This window comes from Capra hircus, chromosome 25 (genome assembly GCF_001704415.2).
Source record: "Capra hircus breed San Clemente chromosome 25, ASM170441v1, whole genome shotgun sequence".
NCBI classification, from domain to species: domain Eukaryota; kingdom Metazoa; phylum Chordata; class Mammalia; order Artiodactyla; family Bovidae; genus Capra; species Capra hircus.
In genome coordinates this window covers 6,503,608-6,523,980 of record NC_030832.1, presented here as the reverse complement: position 1 = coordinate 6,523,980, position 20,373 = coordinate 6,503,608, and the positions used below count along the sequence as shown (strand labels likewise).

Genomic DNA, 20,373 nt, shown 5'->3' with positions numbered 1-20,373 from the left:
CTATTGGATGATCTGTATTTCACCACCTCTGCCCCAAGCCATAGACAAAACTGTCTGACAATCTCTGCCCCCATAGGCAGCCACATAAAATAACGCATACTTATAAGAAATTCAGGTATCAAATCAATCGGGCCCTCCAAACAGATTTTAAGCATCTTATCCATCGCTTTTTCCCCCATTTAAATAGGATAAGTTGACTCTTGGGGTCAAATACTAAAATCCAGGAGACATGAGGATTCAACAGATCCACCCTAAGGAGTGTGAGCATGGAAGAATTGATGCTTTTGAATTGTGGTGTTGGAGAAGACTCTTGAGAGTCCCTTGGACAGTAAGGATATCAGACCAGTCTGTCCTAAAGGAAATCAACCCTGAATATTCATTGGGAGGACTGATGCTTAAGCTGAAGCTCCAACACTTTGGCCACCTGATGCAAAGAGCTGATTCACTGGAAGAGATCATGATGTTGGGAAAGACTGAGGGTAGGAGGAGAAGGGGGTAATAGAGGATGAGATATTTGGATGGCATCACCAACTTAATGGACATGAGTTTGAGCAAACTCCAGGAGACAGTGAAAGACAGGGAAGCTTGCTGTGCTGCAGTCCACAGGGTCACAAAGAGTCAGACATGACAGCAGCTGAACAACAACAAAGTGTTGTTCTATATAGAGAGGGGAGAATTCCAGATGGTTGGGTTGCTTAGGGTGTGGGTGCCCTGGGTTTTTTTCCAGCTTGTGAGCAAGACTTCATTGAAACCATGAGTCATAACCTTTGTTGACGGCACAGTGCTGATTTTTCATTTTCATTCTGTGAGGAGAGTGATCTGGCTAGGAGATAATTCACATTTGATGGATATGGGTGTCTCCTTTTTCACGCTTGATTCAAAATTCAGAGTTCAAATTGAACTTTATGAAGCATACAACATATTATTAATATGACCATCAAAGCCACAGGGATATCTCTCTCAATTTGAAATTTGATCAATAGCAATTCATTAAGAATTTACGGAGCAGCCATCCTAAATTAGACAAGGTAGGCGAAGACACTCTCTCGACTTGGGCAAACTTTCATTATCTGCACCTTCTCCTCGATGTATTGTGTGCAGACCACTTGCTTACAAGGCAGGGTTTTTAAGTCACAGGACAAAATCGATATCTACCTCTTTGGTGGTAACTTCACAGTGTTTGACTTATGATGCCAATGTAGAGCCTGAGATACACTGGAACATGCATTCAGGCTCACGGGGAGGATGGAGGCTCTGGATGACCAGCATAGCCACAAAGGATGCTCATTAACATTTTAAACCAACATTCCTCCCCACCCTAAGCTGATTTCCCCTTGAGTCCCATGCTCCATTCTCTCTGTAGGTTCTGCAAAGGTTAAATGACCCTTTCCCCAGAGTAGCCCCCCACCCCCACGTCCAGCAATAGGACTCCCTACCTTCTATCATTAGGCATTAGTGAATTCACCATCTCTCACAAGGAGAAAGAGAGATACTTGAGGCTAGGGGTTAGAAGGGAAAGAGCAGGGTTTTCTAGGAAGGTTGCAAGCTAGCGCTTTATCATGTGAGCATGTATATCTCAGGCTCTCTCACAGGAAAACCGTAACCCATTAAAAATATTGAGACTGAAACTATCAGTGAAATAGATCAGGGAGGGCTGGGTGCCTGTTTCTAGTTCTCTCTGCTCCCCTGATGTCTTTCTCCCCAAAGACCCTAAGCAGGGAGTGAAGCGCTGCAAACTTGCCTGTGTTCAGTGTGCTGTTGATAACACGTGATTGGTGACAGATGAATGTCTATATGTTGGGCTCTGTTTAATGTATGCTTCTGAAGGTCATGGCACACTCAATGACATGGGGATGAGCTGTCATTTCCTCCCTTCTTGGCTAAAAGCAACACATTGGTAAGACCTCCTAGTCATTGTTTGGGTCACAGTTTAGGCTTAAAAGCAAAATAAATAAACAAATAAATAAAAGAATTCTGTTGTTAGTTAAGGCAACTCACCTATCTTGACATTTAATCAAGTAATTCCATGCTAATGAAAGTCCAAACACAACTGTTCTGAACCACATCAAAGCAAAAAGACAGGCGTTATTTTGATGGACACACCATGCAACTGGACAATTTCCACTTGCCAATTGACTGATTTTAAAAACAGAAGACTCTGTCTCTCTCATGCCTTATTATTTGTAATATGTGCTAAAAGAAAGGAAATAGATCTTTAACTAATGGAATGAAGATCCTCTTCTTATAAGACAGAGATTATTATATTCCCCAATGCCTCCAGCTTTATAGATTCAGTCTTTTAGGGCCTATAATATAAAACAGTCATTCCATAAAGATCCCAAATAATCCCATAGAAACCCATGTGAACCCAGACATAATACGTCCCAAAACATAGAAGTCCCATGTCTGTGTGCCTAAATCTCCCCTATTCAGTATTTTAATGTTAAGAGCACTGATTATACTGTAATATTTTATTGCAGCTTCATTCAATATAGTCTTACTTTTCTGGATCATGTATTATTAAAACCGGAAATAAAACATCCAAGTTAGCAAAATGCCTACTGTCTTCTTAGACAGCAGAGCCTAAAAGCTCCAGCTATACTGCAAAGATATGACTTTTTTTAAAAAAACTCAACTTTCTAGTGTGACCGACTGCAGCATGTGAAGGGAGAAAAGGAAAAACAAAGGATACTGAGAGTTGGATGGATGCACCAAGAAGTAGCAATGTTTGTTACCTGCAGAGGTGTTACAAGAAATTTCATCTGCTGCAACGAAGACGAACTGATTTCTGGAAGAGAAGATAAAATTCACAATACTGCTCGCTCAGGGGGAAATGCGCTCTCTGCCAATTGGTTCAATGTAGTCAGATGAGGTAAGGGAAGGGTGCTGAGTTTGAATGGATGTTGCAAGGAAATGTGTTGCTATCGTGGGCTTGGAGAGTTTAGGAAGATCATGAAACAGGCATGCGAGGGAACCCTTCCACAAAATCATGGTGATGTCAGAACATGGACCATGTATAGCTGTTGCACGAGATATTAATACTATGTGTTACTAACATGTTATCATGCCAGGGTGGGTTTCTAAGGCTTAGGGTTTTTCAAACTGAGCTTCTATGGATTTCTTACACTCAAAGGAGACTATGCTACAAAGAAAAAAAAATAGACTATTAGAAAAAGAGTATACTGCAACTAGCTAGGAAAATCATACAATTCCAGACTTTATTACTATTATAATATAATATTAAAAAATTTTAAAGGAAAGAAAAAGCAATGCCATCATTTCTGAAGAGAACGTTAAATGGTATCATGTTATGGATAATAATTTTCTCACCAAATGAGGCTTGCTACATAAAGAAGGTAAGAGAACTCATCAATTGAAATAAACCCTGTCTTGCCAAATTATTTTTAACGATGCGGTATTAAAAAAGAAAATAAAAATGGAAAACGCTATTTCACTTTGATTTAATAAATCCAGAAAGATGATAAAAGTCTCTTAAGACGTTTCCCACTGTGGCATTTCCACAAGGTAATGCATTCTAATCCAGGGGTACTGTCTGTTTCTCTAGAAATAAGAACATCTGTGTCAGGCAGGTTACAAAAATGTCCCAATGAGATCGGCAAGGCTCTTAAATGCCTCAGAGGCAGGAGTACTAAGGCTTCTAATGCTTGTTTGTTAGAGTCTTCTGTGCATGGGAATCGTCTAGAACCAAGATAAATGCATTTCAGTTTGATTGGTCTAGTGATCGAGCATCTCTTAAAACATCTTAAGAAAGTTTTCCTGTTGCAGAAGGTAACTCCCTGAAATATACACTTGGAAATTCACTAGAATCTAACATTCAGCTGAAGGTTCTCATCATTGCAATGAAATCTTAACAAAACTCATACGTGATCTGAGGACAGCATTTTTTATGTTTCTCATCCATCGTAATAAAAGTCATAACTAAGTTCATTTATTGCCTCTCTTAAAATAAAGTCAGTGTCATTGGATGTTGGCTATCTTTCAGCTCTGACACAAACTTTTCGGGCCCCATCATTACCTGGCATCAAATTTTCAAGGTCTGAGGAGCAGTAAACTTAAAATCCCTGAAAATGAAGATGCTTGAGTTGAATGTCTGTTTTGACTTGCTCACCTTGGACTGACTCTAGGGGCATAAGACACAGATAGCTCAAATTACGAACATATTATTGGGTGGACCAAACAAGCACTTTGGAAGGACCTCTGTTTCTAGCACACCCATAAGAAGAACCTACAGTAACCAAGAAAGGTCATCTGGTTTATCCAAAGAGACAAGCTCTTTGGAACAGCTCTTCACTTATCAATGAGGCAGGGCCTCATTCATGAGGTGGCTCCATCGCATCCCCACTCACTCATCCTAAAGACAGTACTACCTTGAATCTCTCCTTTGAATTCTCCCTAAGGGACTGTCGAGCATGCTAGATTCCAGGAAAACCATGGGAGGCAACCAACAGAAATAATCAAAAACTAAATGATCTGATGAAGAGAGAACCTTTGTAAAAATATAGCCTACAAGTATGATTATAAAGAAACTAGACCCTTTTCTTGAATTGTACCAGATTTTTAGAAAATGTGATGATTGTCCTTCATAGCCCTTTTCTTTTTGACATGATATATTTGCTCTTTAAAAAAAATGCTACTCTTTCTCCATATTCTTCTTCTTTTTTTTTTTTTAATAATCTGTTTGGCTTTTTCAGTGCCTTTGATTCCTGAGTAAATTTCCAAACAAAGGCAACTACTCCTGTTGATGACTCACTGTCTTCAAAAGAGTTGCCTCAGATAACCTCTGACTATCAAATCAAGCCTATATCAGAGTTTAGAGTTATCATCAACAGTGACATTTTAAGGAATGTGCCATGGACTCTGCAGCAATGCCAAAAAAAGATATATAAACATATTTCTAAAAAACAGTAGCCATTCAGATGTATTAATTCTGTATTTACTTTTATTTTTTTAATCTATACAAGCAATCTCCCTCCATCCCAGGAAGTCTATCCTAATGTCTCAGAAAAGTGTGTTTTTACAGAGCTCATTAATTCCCTGGAGTCAGCCTGTGTGATCACGTCTCCCTCTAAACTACACTTTCTTTCATCAATTGATTATAAGTACAGTTAATAGAAAATGCCTGGCAAATGAGAGCCTGGCAAGGGATACCCCACAGATCAGGTCAAGAGAGGAATGAGGAGAAGAAGGGGCAGGTTTCATTGTGGTGTCTATGTCCCTTCTGCTGCTGTTGTTTAGCCACTAAGTCATGTCCAACTCTTTTGCAACCCCATGGACTATAGCCTGCCAGGCTCCTCTGTCCATGGGGTTTCCCAGGCAAGAATACTGGAGCGGGTGGCCACTTCCTTCTCCAGGGGATCTTCCCGACCCAGGGATTGGGTCTCCTGCATTGGCAGGGGGGTTCTTTACCACTGAACCACCTGGGAAGCCCTGCCTCCTCTGTTGGGACATTTTTATGTGGTTCTGTTTCTCCCTGCTTTAACCTGAAGATAAACTATTCATCTTAGATTGCCATAAATGATCCCACCCTCTTGGTGAAATCATTCACTCCAAATGACCAGACAGAGGCATGATCAGAGATTGACAGTGTAGCAGAGCAGTCTGCTGTGCTCTAAGTGACAGGAAAACTCGGTGATCAGAGCGACCCAGGTGTGCTCTGGTCAACTCTTAAGAGGGGAAAGGAGGCTGGCCTGGGGCCCTTTTGCTAATCCTAGTCTGCTCTTCACTCTTGACACAGACCTGAGGATGTAAACTTCAAACTCAGTGGGACCTGATATTTTTAGCCAACTGGTTTGTTCAGTGATTGTCAGTGATTAAGTCTGGCAGAATCTTTCTCAACCTTGGCCGGACAGAGTAAACACCTATTGAGCTTCTAGAAAGCCTAGTGACCAATTAAATAGGTAGCTCTGGGAGTGGGTCTCAGGCATCAGTAGTTTCCAAAGACCTCCAGGTGAGTGTATTACACAGCCAAGAGAGAAGCACCTGTCTAGTTGACTGGGTCTCACCTTGGCGGCTCCTAGAGTCACAGTGATGAACACTAAGTCTAAGACATGGCTCACACCCCGTGACCACATGGACTGCAGCATGCCAGGCTCCTCTGACCATGGGATTCTCCAGGCAAGAACACTGGCATGGGTTGCCATTTCCCTTCTCCAGGGGATCTTCTTGACCCAGGGACTAAACCCATGTCTCTTACTTGGCAGGCAGATTCCTTACCATTGAGCCACCAGGGAAGCCCTCTTAGATTCATGTCTGCTAAGTTGCTTCAGTTGTGACCTACTCTTTTCGACCCCATGGACTGAAACCCACCAGGTTCCTCTGTCCATGGAATTTTCCAGGCAAGCATACTAGAGTGGGTTGCCATGCCCTCCTCCAGGGGACCTTCTTGACCCAGGGGTTTGACCCCTTTCCTGCACTGGCAGCTGGGTTCTTTACCACTAGCACCGCCCGGGATAGCTGAACTCTGCTCTGGTGGGTCCTGACTTCATGGGTCTGGGACTGAGTCTCGAAAGAGGCAGGGGTTGCTCAGTCATGGCCGCAAAGCACTGGGGATGCTACAAATGTGAGTGGAAAGGGGGTTGGACACCGAATTGGTTGTAGATTGTGCTTCTCTTGCGACTTCCGTGTTGCCACCTGCTGTGCTGTTCTCTGAGACAACCTAGCTGCATGGTTTCTGAGGCTGGATCATAGAAAATCACATATGACCCAGGACTGGTTACTTTTACTTTCTGAAAGCCTTCCCAGAGAATGAACTATAAACCTCATTTCTGCAGGAGAAGCTGATGAAAAGTGGCCATAATATCATGCTCTCTGTTTTTGCTTCCTCCTCTGTTCCTCTTCTTCCCAATGGGTTTACTCAAGCTCATCTTGGCTGTGTCTTTCCATTTTCTTCCTAGTGAGTTCTCTTTTCCGTTTCTTTTAACCTATAATTTGTCCCCATTTTTGACCCCTCCCTCTACTCCAGAATGTCTCAAACTTCCCTGAAGACAATTACCTAGAATGCTTATTAAAAAATACGGATGTCTGGGTTTCAACCCTGACCACCTGCATGAGAATTTCCAGGAGAGAGGTCTGATTATCTGGACAATACCTCCAGGGAGGGAATTGTGGTCCTGGGTAATTTTTTTACCATGGAGAAATTTGGGAAAACTTGCTGAGACATCTCCTGCAAATTCATTTTCATTTTCGCTTCAAAGCCTGCCTTTCCCAGAAGACTGCTGGATAGAGGGAGGCTTTGTGGAAGAAGAGAGGGTGACTAATTTAAGAAAAATGAGGAAACAGTCAGTTACTGAGCATAAGACAGAAGGCTGTGTTCGTTTCAATCCTTTGGAATGTGGACACCAAAGGGCCACTAGCTAACAGTGATGGAGCGCTTATCCATGACAGGTGGCTGCTGAGGGCTGCATGTATATATTCACTCATTTATTTTTCCTGACAATCTCTCTTATCCTCCCCATCTTCACAGATGAGGTAAGACAGACAGAGAAAGGTCATGTAATGTGAACGAGATGTTAAGGGATGGAGGTAAACTCTGGAGATAGCTGCATTGGGTCAAGACTCTTGAATCTTTCTTTTTTGCTTGAATATAAAAATCATAATCAAGATATTTTGATATTTTATTCTGTTATTTATAACTAAAGTATAGCTGATTTACAGTATTATATTAGTTTAGGGTATACAACGTAGAGATTCAGTATTTTGATAGATTGGACTCCATGTATAGTTATTATAAAATAATGGCTAAGTACCCATACTTCATAATATATCATTGTTCTTATTTCTTTTTATACATAGTAGTTTGTATCTATTAATCCCATATCCCTATTTTTCCCCTTCTCTCTTCCTTTCCCCACTATTCTCTAGATCTGTGAGTCTGTTTATTTATACATATTCATCTGTTCTATTTTTTTAGATTCCAAGACCCCAAGTCTCATTCACTCTCTAAGATTCTTCTCAGGGATGCTCCCACAAAGGGTATGGAGTCAATAATGTGTGTGGCTTGTCTATGGAGGAATTTTCATAGTCTTTCTCTCTTTTAATCTATTACCAAACTTCATGATGCTTTACGATGATTTCCATAGATCAGGGGTCCCAAACCTCTGGGATCTAAGGCCTGATGATCTGAGGTGGAACTGATGTCATAACAATAGGAAAAAGTGCACAATAAATGTAATGCACTTGAATCATCCCCAAAGCATCCCCCAACCCTACCCCCATCCATGGAGAAACTGTCTTCCACAAAACCTGTCTCCGGTGCCAAAAAGATTGGGCACCTCTGCACAGACCGGCCACCTAGACTTCGGATCTGACTCTGCTGGTGGGAACACTTAAATGAGTCCTGGAACTTGCTATATTATCCTTAATATCTTGCTTTTCATCTTAGGCTAAATCTCATCTCTTGGCAATTTTCTTTTCTTCGACAAACCACCCACGGCTGAATTCTAAGAGTCAAATGAAAATAATAGCCAGCCAGGGTTGCTGGAGGGGACGTGAGGGGTTAGGTATGAATAAGATACAGAGAAATCTTCCTTCCCGGATGGGGGTGGAGGGAAAGGCCAGACCAGACATGTCCTCCCATCAAATAATACTGGTTTTAAATTTTACTGTTAAAGGTGCTGGTCATTTACCCTTCTTTGGCCTTTTAGTTAATCTTTGTCTCTATTGTTACACAAAACTCAGGCTTGATGCCACTCACAGCGAGTTTCCTCTTGTAGCCAACGCTATGAATATTCACTCTAACACGCAGACACACAGGTATGTGATTAAAATCCTTCAAGGCTATCTTCTAAAGTATTCCTTCAGCCTGAGAAGGGAGTCTTCTGGTCTGACAGATGTCAGCCCTAAGATGGCAATGGACAAAGTTAATTTAATTCTATCTGTAAGTTCTAGGCTATCTGTTAGTTATAAAGTAGAGGTTCTCATTATAGTACTCTAAGATTCTTTGAAAAATATAAAATACCAATGACCAGGGCTCCCCAGGTGGGGGATGGTAAAGAATCTGCCTGCAATGCAGGAGGCTTGGGTTTGATCCCTGGGTTGGCAAGGTCCCCTGGAGAAGGGAATGGCAACCCACTTGAGTATTCTTGCCTGGAGAATTCCAAGACAGAGGAGCCTGGTGGGCTATACAGTCCATGGGGTTGCTAAGAGTCGGACGCGACTGAGTGACTAACACTTTTTCTTTCAATGATCAGACCATCTTTTAAAATATAATATACCCATGACCAGACCCAATCATTTAAATCAGAATTCTGCAGAGTGGTACCCAGGTAGTTCCAAAAAGCCACACAGGTGTTTCTAATGTGTCTTGCCAGCACTGAGAACTAATTTCTCACATATGTTCTCTGAACACAGGTATCTGCCTTTACAGGAATTAAGAATTGCATGTTCTTTTGTTTTTTAGATTAAATTGTGCTACTGTTGATTTCCATCATTTATAGTTCTTGATATTTTAATTCTTGGCATTTGTAATTAATACATTGTTCAATATATTTAATAGTTATTAATTTTTAAATAACTATGTTTACCAGGTGATTCTTTTTAGACACATAAAATTCAGGTAGAAAGGTACACTAATCAGATTGTTGGTCATATTTTAAAAGTTGCTGGAATCTTGGGGAATCCAGCCATGATTGATTCCTGCATAAATATAATATGCAGACAAAAGATGCTCCTATTACAGTTATACTTGGTACCTTTGTTAAATAGTTTACTGATGTGATTCATTCACTCCTCAGATGCTTAATGAGGGCTTGCGATGGGCCAGGCAACCAGCTGCTGCTGCTGCTGCTAAGTCGCTTCAGTCGTGTCCGCCTCTGTGCAACCCCATAGACGGCAGCCCACCAGGCTCCTCTGTCCCTGGGATTCTCCAGGCAAGAATACTAGAGTGGGTTACCATTTCCTCCTCTAATGCATGCATGCAGGCTAAGCCGCTTCCGTCGTGTCTGACTCTGTGCAACCCTATGGACAGCAGCCCACCAGGCTCTCCATCCATAGGATTCTCTAGGCAAGAATACTGGGGTGGGTTGCCATTTCCTTCTCCAAGGCAACCAGCTAAGCTTAAGGAATTCGATGCCATGCTCATGGTCTTTAAACCACTGAGGAGTGTCTATTACTGGGCTTGGCTGTCTCGAAGCTCATAATCTAATTTATATTTCAGTTTTATCACCTTGAAAGGAAGACCGATTTGCTTGTGATCAGTATTTTACCTCTCTCCCCCCGCCGACTCAGTTCTAAAGTCCTAGAACTGTACAAATTCCATGCAGATTCATATTCTTCCCTGCCCTGTTGTTATATATATATATAATGATATGCACGTCATGTAGAATCAAGATGAAGTATAAAGAGCAAGCAAATAAGTAGATTAACTATAGACTCCTCTGAAATGGCTATCCTGATATTTTTAAAAAGAGGAATGCATTCACACCCATTCAAAACTAGTTCATGGAGCAACAGTTCCTACACTAACGTTGCATACACTGAAAAGTTTAATGCGAAAGGAGTTAAGGCCTGCGAATCTGTCCCCAGTTTGAATCTTCCTCACCTAAGCTCTGAGTTGTAGACACTCAAATATAAGAGCACCTCCATTTCCTGGAGACCTTGGCACAGCCCTCTTCTGTAATGTTAGTTTCTCCAAAATGTAATACTCTCCCTTGTTCCCCCTGCACTGCTTTTCTCAGCTAAAGTGAAAGAGAACTAGCAGAGTCCAGAAGCTGGGCCTCGTCACGCACAAGCTGTGTTCCAACAGAAAAATCATCTCATCTTTCTGGGCCTCAGTTTTCTCATCTGGAAAATGGGAACAAACAGCACACTTGCACACATGTGTGCACACACACCCCTCTCTTAGGTTTTGTGTTTTTTTTTTGGTATATGTATGTGCAGATCAATGAGAACATGAATGGGAAAGCAATTTGTTTGGGGTGTGTATTATTGTTCAGTCATGTCGGACTCTTTGCAACCCTGCGGACTATAGCCTGCCAGACTCTTCTGTCCAATGGATTTCCCAGGCAGGAATACTGGAGTAGGTAGCCTTTTCCTCCCAACCCAGGGGTCAAACCTGGGTTTCCTGCATTGTAGGCAAATTCTTAACTGTCTGAGCCACTAGGGAAGCCCATTGGGGGAAGACATTAATTTTTTTGGCTGCATGGACTCATAAACACTGTAAGCTTCTCTCCCTCCACAAAGACATTGGCTGTTTGTGTTGTTAAGTCCTGGACTTCTGTGGGTTTAGGGCAAGTGGGGATAGTTAAGAGTCTTTTGAGGTTGTAGGCCATTTTACAGGTGGCTGCAACCTTCAGGAAGGTAAAATTCCACCTTAGCTTTCACTGGGCAGGCAAACGAGAACACAGTGGGGTACCAATCACAGGTTGGAAATGGGTCTGGCAGATTCTCTGAACAGCATATATTATTCTCTAGAGTAGGAGTCCCTAACCTCCAGAATCTAATGTCTGATGATCTGAGGTAGAGCTGATGTAATAACAAGAGAAATAAAGTACACAATAAATGCGATGCACTTGAATCATCCCAAAACCATCCACTCCCACCCCAGGAGGTGGGAAAACTGTCTACCACGAGATCAGTCCCTGGTGCCGAAAAGGTTGGGGACCGCTGTTCTAGGAGAAGCCACCTCATATTGAGGAGGGGTCTCCGAGCTCCTGGAGGCTCAGGAAAAGCACAGGGTGTCCAGGTTGAGCCTCTGGATGGTGGAGAGGCCACACTGAGATGGTTTGGGTCCACCTAGGAGTTGTGTGCAAAACAAAGGGAGCTGATGGTGGAAAGTTCCAGAAACATCCTAATCCCTGGGGATTCCGAAAACCCACCACCACCACAGCATTGGACTTCTCATCAAGTATGATGGGAAAAGGGCAACATAGGCAGGTTTGGTTACTTTTTTTTTTGACTCTTTGAAGCCATGTTGGTTTGGGGGCAGGGTCTACATTGGGAGAATCGAGTGTTTTTTTCCTGTGAACTTGATGTGCCCCTGGTAGCCTGACAGCTCCTCCTTGGACATGAAAAACGAAGAAATAATCCAGGAGAAAGATGAACAGAAGTACAGGTTCCCAGGTGCTTCTTCCTTCAAAACATTTTTGTCCAATCTATTTTTTTCCCCAATTTTGAGATACGATTGACAAATTAAAATTGTTTATAACCAGGCTGTACAGCGTGCTTTTTTTTTAAAAACGTGCACAAAGTGATGACTTAATACCCATGTACATCATGAACTGAGTATGACAATCAAGCTAATTAACATGCCCATCACTACACAGCGTCACCTTTCTTTGCCTGTGGAGAGGACATATAAGTTCTACTCTGGTGGCCAATTTCAGGTCCATGTGTTTTCATGTTTTCTAGGATGAACGTCAAGATAGAAAAACCAACAAAAAATCTTCTAGAGGCAAAACTTTCTGACTCAGAGAACCTGCTGCCACAGGAAAGGACTCATTTTTGAGTCAACAAAACAAATTACGCTCCTAGTTTAGTGATGCTGCTGATAATAACAATATTAAGGATGATGATGTTGATGATAATATTCTGAGTGCTACTGAGCATCAGTGCTATGCAAGCAGCTTTCTCTTCATGACCACAATTAATTCTCACCAACACTCAGGAAGGCAGGCATCACTCATTAACCGCCCCACCCCACCCCTTTAATGATGGGACAGTGGAGGGTCAATCAGTTTGCTTCTACTATCTTGTGTAGTGAGGAACTTACGAACTGAGATTCAGGCTCTAAATCTCATTCTCTGATCATAATCTGTAGGTGAATCAGCAAAGATTGGCCAATGCACGCACCAATCAAAGAGTAGGCACCGGGAGAGTGAGAGACCCCACTTCACATCCTGCCTAGGGCAACGACAAGTTGAGGAAACACAGGTTCCCGGTATGTTAGTGTTACAGGGGGTCCTGAAAGACTGCCTCGTCTAAAAACGATCTGTCCTTTCAGATGAACTTAATTTGCTTGATTTTTGTCTGTATATATTCAATGCTTTCTTCTTCTGATTTGGACCATTTTTAAAGTCTTTATTGAATTTGTTACAATACTGCTTCTGGATTGTTTTGTTTTTTTTGGCCACAAGGCATGTGGGATGCCAGCTTCCTGCGCAGGGATCAAACCCACACTCCCAGCATTAGAAGGTGAAATCTTAACCCACTGGACCACCAGGGAAGTCCCTCAATAATTTCAAATAATCGTGTGTGTGTGTGTGTGTGTGTGCTTAGTTGCTCAGACGCGTCCGACTCTGCGTCCCCATGGACTGTAGCCCACCAGGGTCCTCTATCCATGAGATTTTCCACTCAAGAATACTGGAGTGGGGTGCCATGTCCTACTCCAGGGATCTTCCTGACCCAGGAATTGAACCCACATCTCCTGCGTTGCAGGTGGATTCTTTACTGCTCTGCCACCAGGGAAGCCCTCAACCATATACGCTCTAAAAAACCTGTCAACCATCAAATTATTGATAACACCATGCTTTTCACCACCTTTTTGCAGTTTATAAAACAGCGAGTGTTTACCTTTGCCTCTTTCTGATTCTAACTGGTATATTCTCTCCCTTTAACAGATGGCAAAACAGGGGCTCCATAAAGGTAAGAGGAGTCTGATATGACTTTTCCGGGGTAAGTTTTATAACAGGGAGAGTCTACAGTTATACACAACCCATGAGCAGATATTATTAACACACAGGATCATTCTGATTAGCTTTGGATCTTTGGGGTAAAGAAAATGATAATTGGTGGCCCTAGGCTAGCTGACAGAGAAGGCAATGGCACCCCACTCCAGTACTCTTGCCTGGAAAATCCCATGGATGGAACCTGGTGGGCTGCAGTCTATGGGGTCGCTAAGAGTCGGACACGACTGAGCGACTTCACTTCCACTTTTCACTTTCATGCATTGGAGAAGGAAATGGCAACCCACTCCAGTGTTCTTGCCTGGAGAATCCCAGGAATGGTGGAGCCTGATGGGCTGCCATCTATGGGGTCGCACAGAGTCGGACACGACTGAAGCGACTTAGCAGCAGCAGCAGCAGTCTAGCTGAGGAAGTCACAACAAAATGGGATTGTGAGGGACAACCAACCTCAGGCAAGTCTAACCTTCTCCTTTTAGAAGGGAAAGAGCAGAGGAGACAATCACTAGTCAACAAGTTACAAAGACAAACTCTCTTACACGTGCAAGACGTGTGGAGGGAGAACCCAGACTGAACGTTTACTGACCATGTGCGTGCTAAGTCGCTTCAGTCATGTCCAACTCCCTGCGACCCTATGGACTGTAGGCTGCCAGGTTCCTCTGTCCACGGGATTTCCCAGGTAAGAGTATCTGAATGGGCTACCATTTCCTCCTTCAGGGCATCTTTCTTACCCAGGGATAGAACCTGCATCTCTTGTATCTCCTGCACAGGCAGGTGGGTTCTTTACCACTAGCGCCACCTGGGAAGCCCCACTGACTGCCTACTGGGGTAGAACTGCAGCACCTTGAGGATGGTGCTTCTCACAAATCACCTACAAATCTCCCTGGGATCTTAAAAGTGTAGATTCTGGTTCAAGCGGGGCTTGATAGTCTGCTTGTCTCACAAGTTCCTGGCGAGGCCAGTTTGGAATTTGGTTGGTCAAGGAACCACGCTTTACAGTGCAAGTGTCTAAGGATCCTAAGTGTGAACCCCTCTAACCTTGAAATTAGAACAGAATAAGGGGAGCACTTCTTTCCCTGTTGTTTGTTAATTTCTAGTTCAAGTCAAAGACGTTAAAGAAAACAACAGAGAAATTATCATTCTGGGAAAGCAATGGAACTAATATTTTCCAGGACACATTTTTTGATGTGTCCCCAGCCCCACCACGTGGGCTCCTATTCTAGAATCTAGAAGTGATCTACAAACCCTGTAACCATGTAGAAATGGTATGTGTGTGTGTGTGGGGGGAAGTCTCTCATCTTTTAATGCAATCAAATTTCAAATGACAACATTGGCCCACGAAAGTGGGGATTAAAAGGATGCTAGAGGGATTAAAAGGATGTTAGGAGCATCCAGAGATTCTAGTTTTCTTTTTAAAGAAATTCCACAGCTGCAAAAACACTGGGAACCACTGATCCAGGTTATCAGACATGTGATGCATTCCTAGACTCTCAAGCCAAGGCATTTCAATCTAAGTGATTATGATAATGAAGGGAAAAGGCTGTTTGGTTTTGAATCTGAATCTTCTCCCCCAAATCTATTGACTGATCCAAACATTCATACATCATAATGTAGCAAGAATAAGCTGGGAACAAAGACAGCATGGACAAGTTAGCTATCGCAGTTCCCTCTCCTACCCAACTGGTGGTGGTGGTTTAGTCGCTAAGTCGTGTCCAACTCTCCTGACCCCATGGACTGTAGCCTGCCAGGCTTCTCTGTCCATGGGATTTCCCAGGCAAGAATACTGGAGTGGGTTGCCGTTTCCTCCTCCGGGAGATCGCCCCAACCCAGGATTCGAACCCGTGTCTCCTGCATTGCAGGCTGATTCTTTACCACTGAGCCACTTGGGAAGCCCCTCCTACCCAACTGCCATCACCCTAAATTCTGATAGCAGTCCTTACTCTAAATGTCTCAGATGTTAATTAAAGATGAAATGCACTATGGTTTGGAGGAGAATCTAATTCCAGAAGAGTCAATCATTGTGATCTACCCTAGGGAGAAAATCGTAAGTTATTTATTTCTGTCCAATGACTGTTAACAGGCATGTATTACACACAAATATGAAAATAAAATAAAGCCTACATATAAACAGAAGTCATTTCTTCTGGAAGAGGATTCAAGTTCTCTTCATGGGTATAAGAGCCAGAACTTGCTTTGATAACGTTAAAAGAAATTTAGAAGTTTTTAATGCAAAGTTCCTTCTTACCTGCAAAGATAGATCTTGTAGGATGTGTGATAGTGACAGAAAAAATAAAAGGCATGGGGAGAGGGTTTAATTTTTGTCACATTCATGAATGCTTCATGAGCTCAGAGCTTGTCTGTGTGTGTGCATGCTAAGTCCCTTCAGTTGTGTTTCATTCTTTGTGACCCTGTGGACTGTAGGGTCCCGCCAGGCTCCTTGGTCCATGGGATTCTCCAGGCAGAATACACTGGAGTGGGTTGCCATGCCCTCTTCCAGGGAATCTTCCTGACCCAGGTATCGAACCTGTGTTTCTGTATCTCCTGCATTGCCAGGCAGATTCTTTACCACTAGCGCCATCTGAGAAGCCCCAGAGTCTACCTACGGCCTGTCTGTTCCCTTCCACTTGACTGGCATACTGTCTTCTACGAGGAAGGCTTTTATTTGCAATGGAAATGGCTGATCCAGAGGCTTCTGTGTGCAGTTTCTCGTCAGAGGTGTCTGACCGGCCTCTGGAAAGCACTGGGCTTTCTCACCTGCCTTGAAACCCTTCACAGTTGAAGGGTCTTGATGATATTACTGAAAAGAGAGGTTTTATTTGCTTTTTTGTGGCCCATCAAGTCAACGATCTGCAACCCGAAAAGTATGTAATTAGGCCATGGCACGGCCAAAGGAGTTGTTATATCTTGTCTTGTCACGGGCAAACATAGCTCCCCACATGGCTGTGACAACCATGGTCTATTGGGTTTGGAACTTCCTTTAATATCTCCCCGACTCCTTCTTGGTCCAGTCTGTTGACTATTACAGGCTTGCTTCTTTTTTTAACGGCTTCAATTAAATTATATATTCAACCGACGGTGCCTAACACTAGTTAAGAAGCCATTACAGGTTATGGACCCAAGACAACTGGTTCTTGAAACAAAAATTTGAGCACTTTTTCTCTCAATGCGTGTGCGTGTGTGTGTGTCTTCATATACGTAAATTAAAAATGAGAAACTCAGGGTATACATCGATCAGTAACAGACATATTACTTTTCATCACTGAGGGCTCTGCGTCCATAAACACAAGTTCCCCAAATCACTCTGATGCTACCGTCAAGAACTACATTCTCCCTCCTTCACTCTTCCCAGGCCATCTCAGTCCTCATCAAATAGAATCATTGTCTATCTGCAGAGCAGGCTGGCAGAAAATATAATTATCTTAGTTATTATAATTTGTTCGGTGAATGCTCAATCAGGATTATTGATCCACAGGGAAAATAAGTAAACGAGAGCGTGAAATTCCGTTCACTTTTTAATCTCTAAATTGCGTCTTCGTTTTGACTATTTGAAGCGGCAAATGTGCCTTAGCTCTGACTTTGTAAGAATAGCATAAGGGGACAGAAACAATCCAGGACCTAGGCTGACAGACACTGGACTTGAACCCCAATAGCGGGATTTCCTGGGGTGTACATCACCATGCCTGGACCTGCTTCTCCTGCCTGGCCCCTGGGAGTTCCACTGAGGATGGCCACACGTGCCCTCCTCGTCCTTCGATAGTCCTAGGTGAAGCCTGTGGTCCTAGCGTCATTACTGACAGGGCGTCCCTCGTCTGACGCGTTATCCCATCTTAAACGATCACTTAAGTGGCCTATTTAAAATGATCGGTCTTAAATAATCATTATACGGCTGCCCTCACTAAACTGCTTCCCTGATCAGGTCATTTGTTCCAATGTGGTGTATACCACCTGACAGACAAGAGGCAACTGCTGAAAAATTAACTTCAAAAGAGAAATCTACATGGTGAAAAGTGGCAGGAAACATCACTTTAAGAAAACCTGATTTATCAAAATCTGAACTTTTGAGGACTGATCAATTAAAGGACCTATGTAGCCCCTGAATACATGGTTTTTCATTTAAAAAAAAAGAAAGGAAAACAAACAAATTATTCCAGAACTCAGTGGATTTAAAAGGATTAGATTTGTACAGAATCCTACCTATTCTATTTAAAAGTCATGTCTACAGCAAAATCAGCTGAGTAGATTTGATCCTTACCTTTCCTAAACTTTGACTCTGGAATGGGTTAAAGAAACAACAGATTCAAACTCTCAGATTCAAATGCTCAGATTCAAACTTTCAGATTCAGGTGGAACTAAAATAACCTAGATAGTCTTGGTTTCCTCCAAGCTCACTCTTGCTCTCCAGCTTTAAAACTCTTAGTGAATGATGTTATGGGAATATAAAATATGAAAAATTGGAATTGAGGATTATGGAAATAAGAACATGAAAATAAAAACAAGAATATTTTATATAGTCCCCTTGATGAGCTGAATATTTCATAGGCAGTATCTTGAAACCTCCGAACCACTCTGTGAGGTGGAATCAATAAACCCATCACACACGATGTGATGGAAGACCGAGAAATGACTCGTTAAGGTTGCTCTACTAAGATGCTCAGAGCCTGGGGACTGAGGGCATAGACTTCACTCTCAAGCTGAACTGAGCCTCATCCTTCCCCAATCTTGTCTTCCCCATCTGTGAAATGGAGGTGGCAACATCAATTCAATAGGGTTGGTATGCCAAGTGCATGACTGTCTTTATAAAGCACCTTGAACAGTGCCAATCACAGAGCAAGGGCTCCAAACATAGCCACTGTTGCTATCACTGTTATTATAATAATTATTATAATTATCACAGAGAGATGATCTGAATCAAAGTTTGCCCAGCTACTATATTAAACTTCAAGACGTCTTAGGAAACAGTGAGAGTACCAAAGTCCTCTGCTTCCACCTGATGAACATTTTCACAGGAGCATTTTCATATATGTGGCAAGTTTTATTGATGAAATGTATTTTGATCTGGCTTGTGTACCTTGGAAAATGAAATTTACAGACAATACCTGTTTCTTTCTAGTTACCCTAAAGCTGTCTAGATTAATCAGCTTCACTTTCTCTTCCTGAGGGGACCCTGAGTCACTGGGGGAAAAAAAATGAACCAGTTAAGAAAGTAAACTTTAAACCAAAAAGAAGGACAAGAATATAAATAAAAAATAAGAATATATTATATACACTACTATGTATGAATGCATATTTTCACCCAGTGTTCTAATTGAAAGCTGTACATGCTATTCTGGAGACTGCACTAAAAAGGATATAAATACAGACATTAGTGACTCATTCCTATTACAAGTTCACAGAGCAACTTTTTCTTTGTTAAACTGCAGCACCCAGAAGAGCTCATCAGGATGAGTGAAAGTAAAAGTGAAAGGGTTGGTTCCTCAGTTCTGTCTGACTCTGTGCAACCCCATGGACTGTAGCCCACCAGGCTCCTCTGTCCCTGGAATTCTCCAGGCAAGAATACTGGAGTGGGTTGCCATTCCCTTCTCCCGGGGATCTTCCCGACCCAGGGATCGAATCCAGGTCTCCTGCATCACAGGCAGATTCTTTACCGTCATAGCCACCAGGGAAGCCCAAGGGATGAGTGAGAACAGTGGAAAAGATTAAAAGCTAAAATCAAGAATTACTTCAACAGAGCACGATCAATAAAAGATACAGAGGAGTAACCACTGCTTGCTGCTATGTTTTAACTCAACATGTTGGGATGTGAGTCCCAAATAGCTTCCTTTTGACCCCGGGTCCTGGTCTTAACTGTGGAGCTATCCTCTCTGGACACCCATGAACTAAGCCCTCAGGTCCTCGTCTATCTGAGAATTCCACTGTCGGCATCACCAAGTTTTACAACACCCTCACTCTATTTTTCCACCAGTGGATTTCTCAAAAAGGACTGAAAATGTAAATAAAATATAATATGGAGTCTATCATAGAGTTGCCAACTTTTACTTTGCCGAGGAAGAACATTCAAAACAAAATTGGATAAAAAGGGAGAAAGCAAAGCTGTTGTCATCCTTTCATACAAGAAAAGCTATTTTCACAGCATATGGGAAAGAAGCCTAGTTAAAGTCTGGCCATTCTCCGGACAAGAGAGTTGGTCACCATATTACATGGGCCATGGTTTTCTCCTGTCCTGGAAAACTAGTAAAAGAGTCAACAGAAGCAGTCACCTGGTCTTGAACTGGCCATGGGAGATAGTGTGTGTTAAGTCGCTTCAGTCGTGTCCGACTCTTTGCGATCCTATGCCAGGCTCCTCTGTCCATGGGATTCTCCAGGCAAGAATACTGGAGTGGGCTGCCATTTCCTTCTCCAGCGTTTCTTCCCGACCCAGGGATTGAACCCATGTCTCTTACATCTCCTGCACTAGCAGGCAGGTTCTTTACCACGAGCACCCCCTGGGAAGCCCAAAGGAGATGGTGCTTCACACAAAGCCCGGGTCTAAGATCTTGAAATCCCTCATCGCACACATCACAAAGAATGGGTGCTTTTCAACCAGAAACAGTTTCAACCTTGCTCTAACTCCATTCACACAAGAGGAACAGAGAAAACTATGAAACTTCCCTCCTATCTCTGCTCCTGCATGGTCTACCCTCATTCAGGAATCCGCATGATCCAGAGACGAAGCCTTCAGCATGAAAGAGTAAAATTG

General features: G+C 42.6%; 1 protein-coding gene across 7 annotated transcripts in view; it reads right to left on the bottom strand.

The window, feature by feature from the left end:
* The window catches only part of RBFOX1 (RNA binding protein, fox-1 homolog 1), a 1,098,419-nt gene that overhangs the window by 17,952 nt on the left and 1,060,094 nt on the right, over nucleotides 1-20,373 (bottom strand). For 4 of the 7 annotated variants that reach the window (XM_018040930.1, XM_018040924.1, XM_018040931.1 and 1 more), the window contains one exon: nucleotides 2,736-2,788. The exons of the other annotated variants lie outside the window; for them this stretch is intronic. In XM_018040930.1, coding sequence (XP_017896419.1) covers nucleotides 2,736-2,788 — 53 coding nt within the window. The remainder of the gene's footprint in view (nucleotides 1-2,735; nucleotides 2,789-20,373) is intronic. 7 annotated transcript variants of the gene reach the window in all.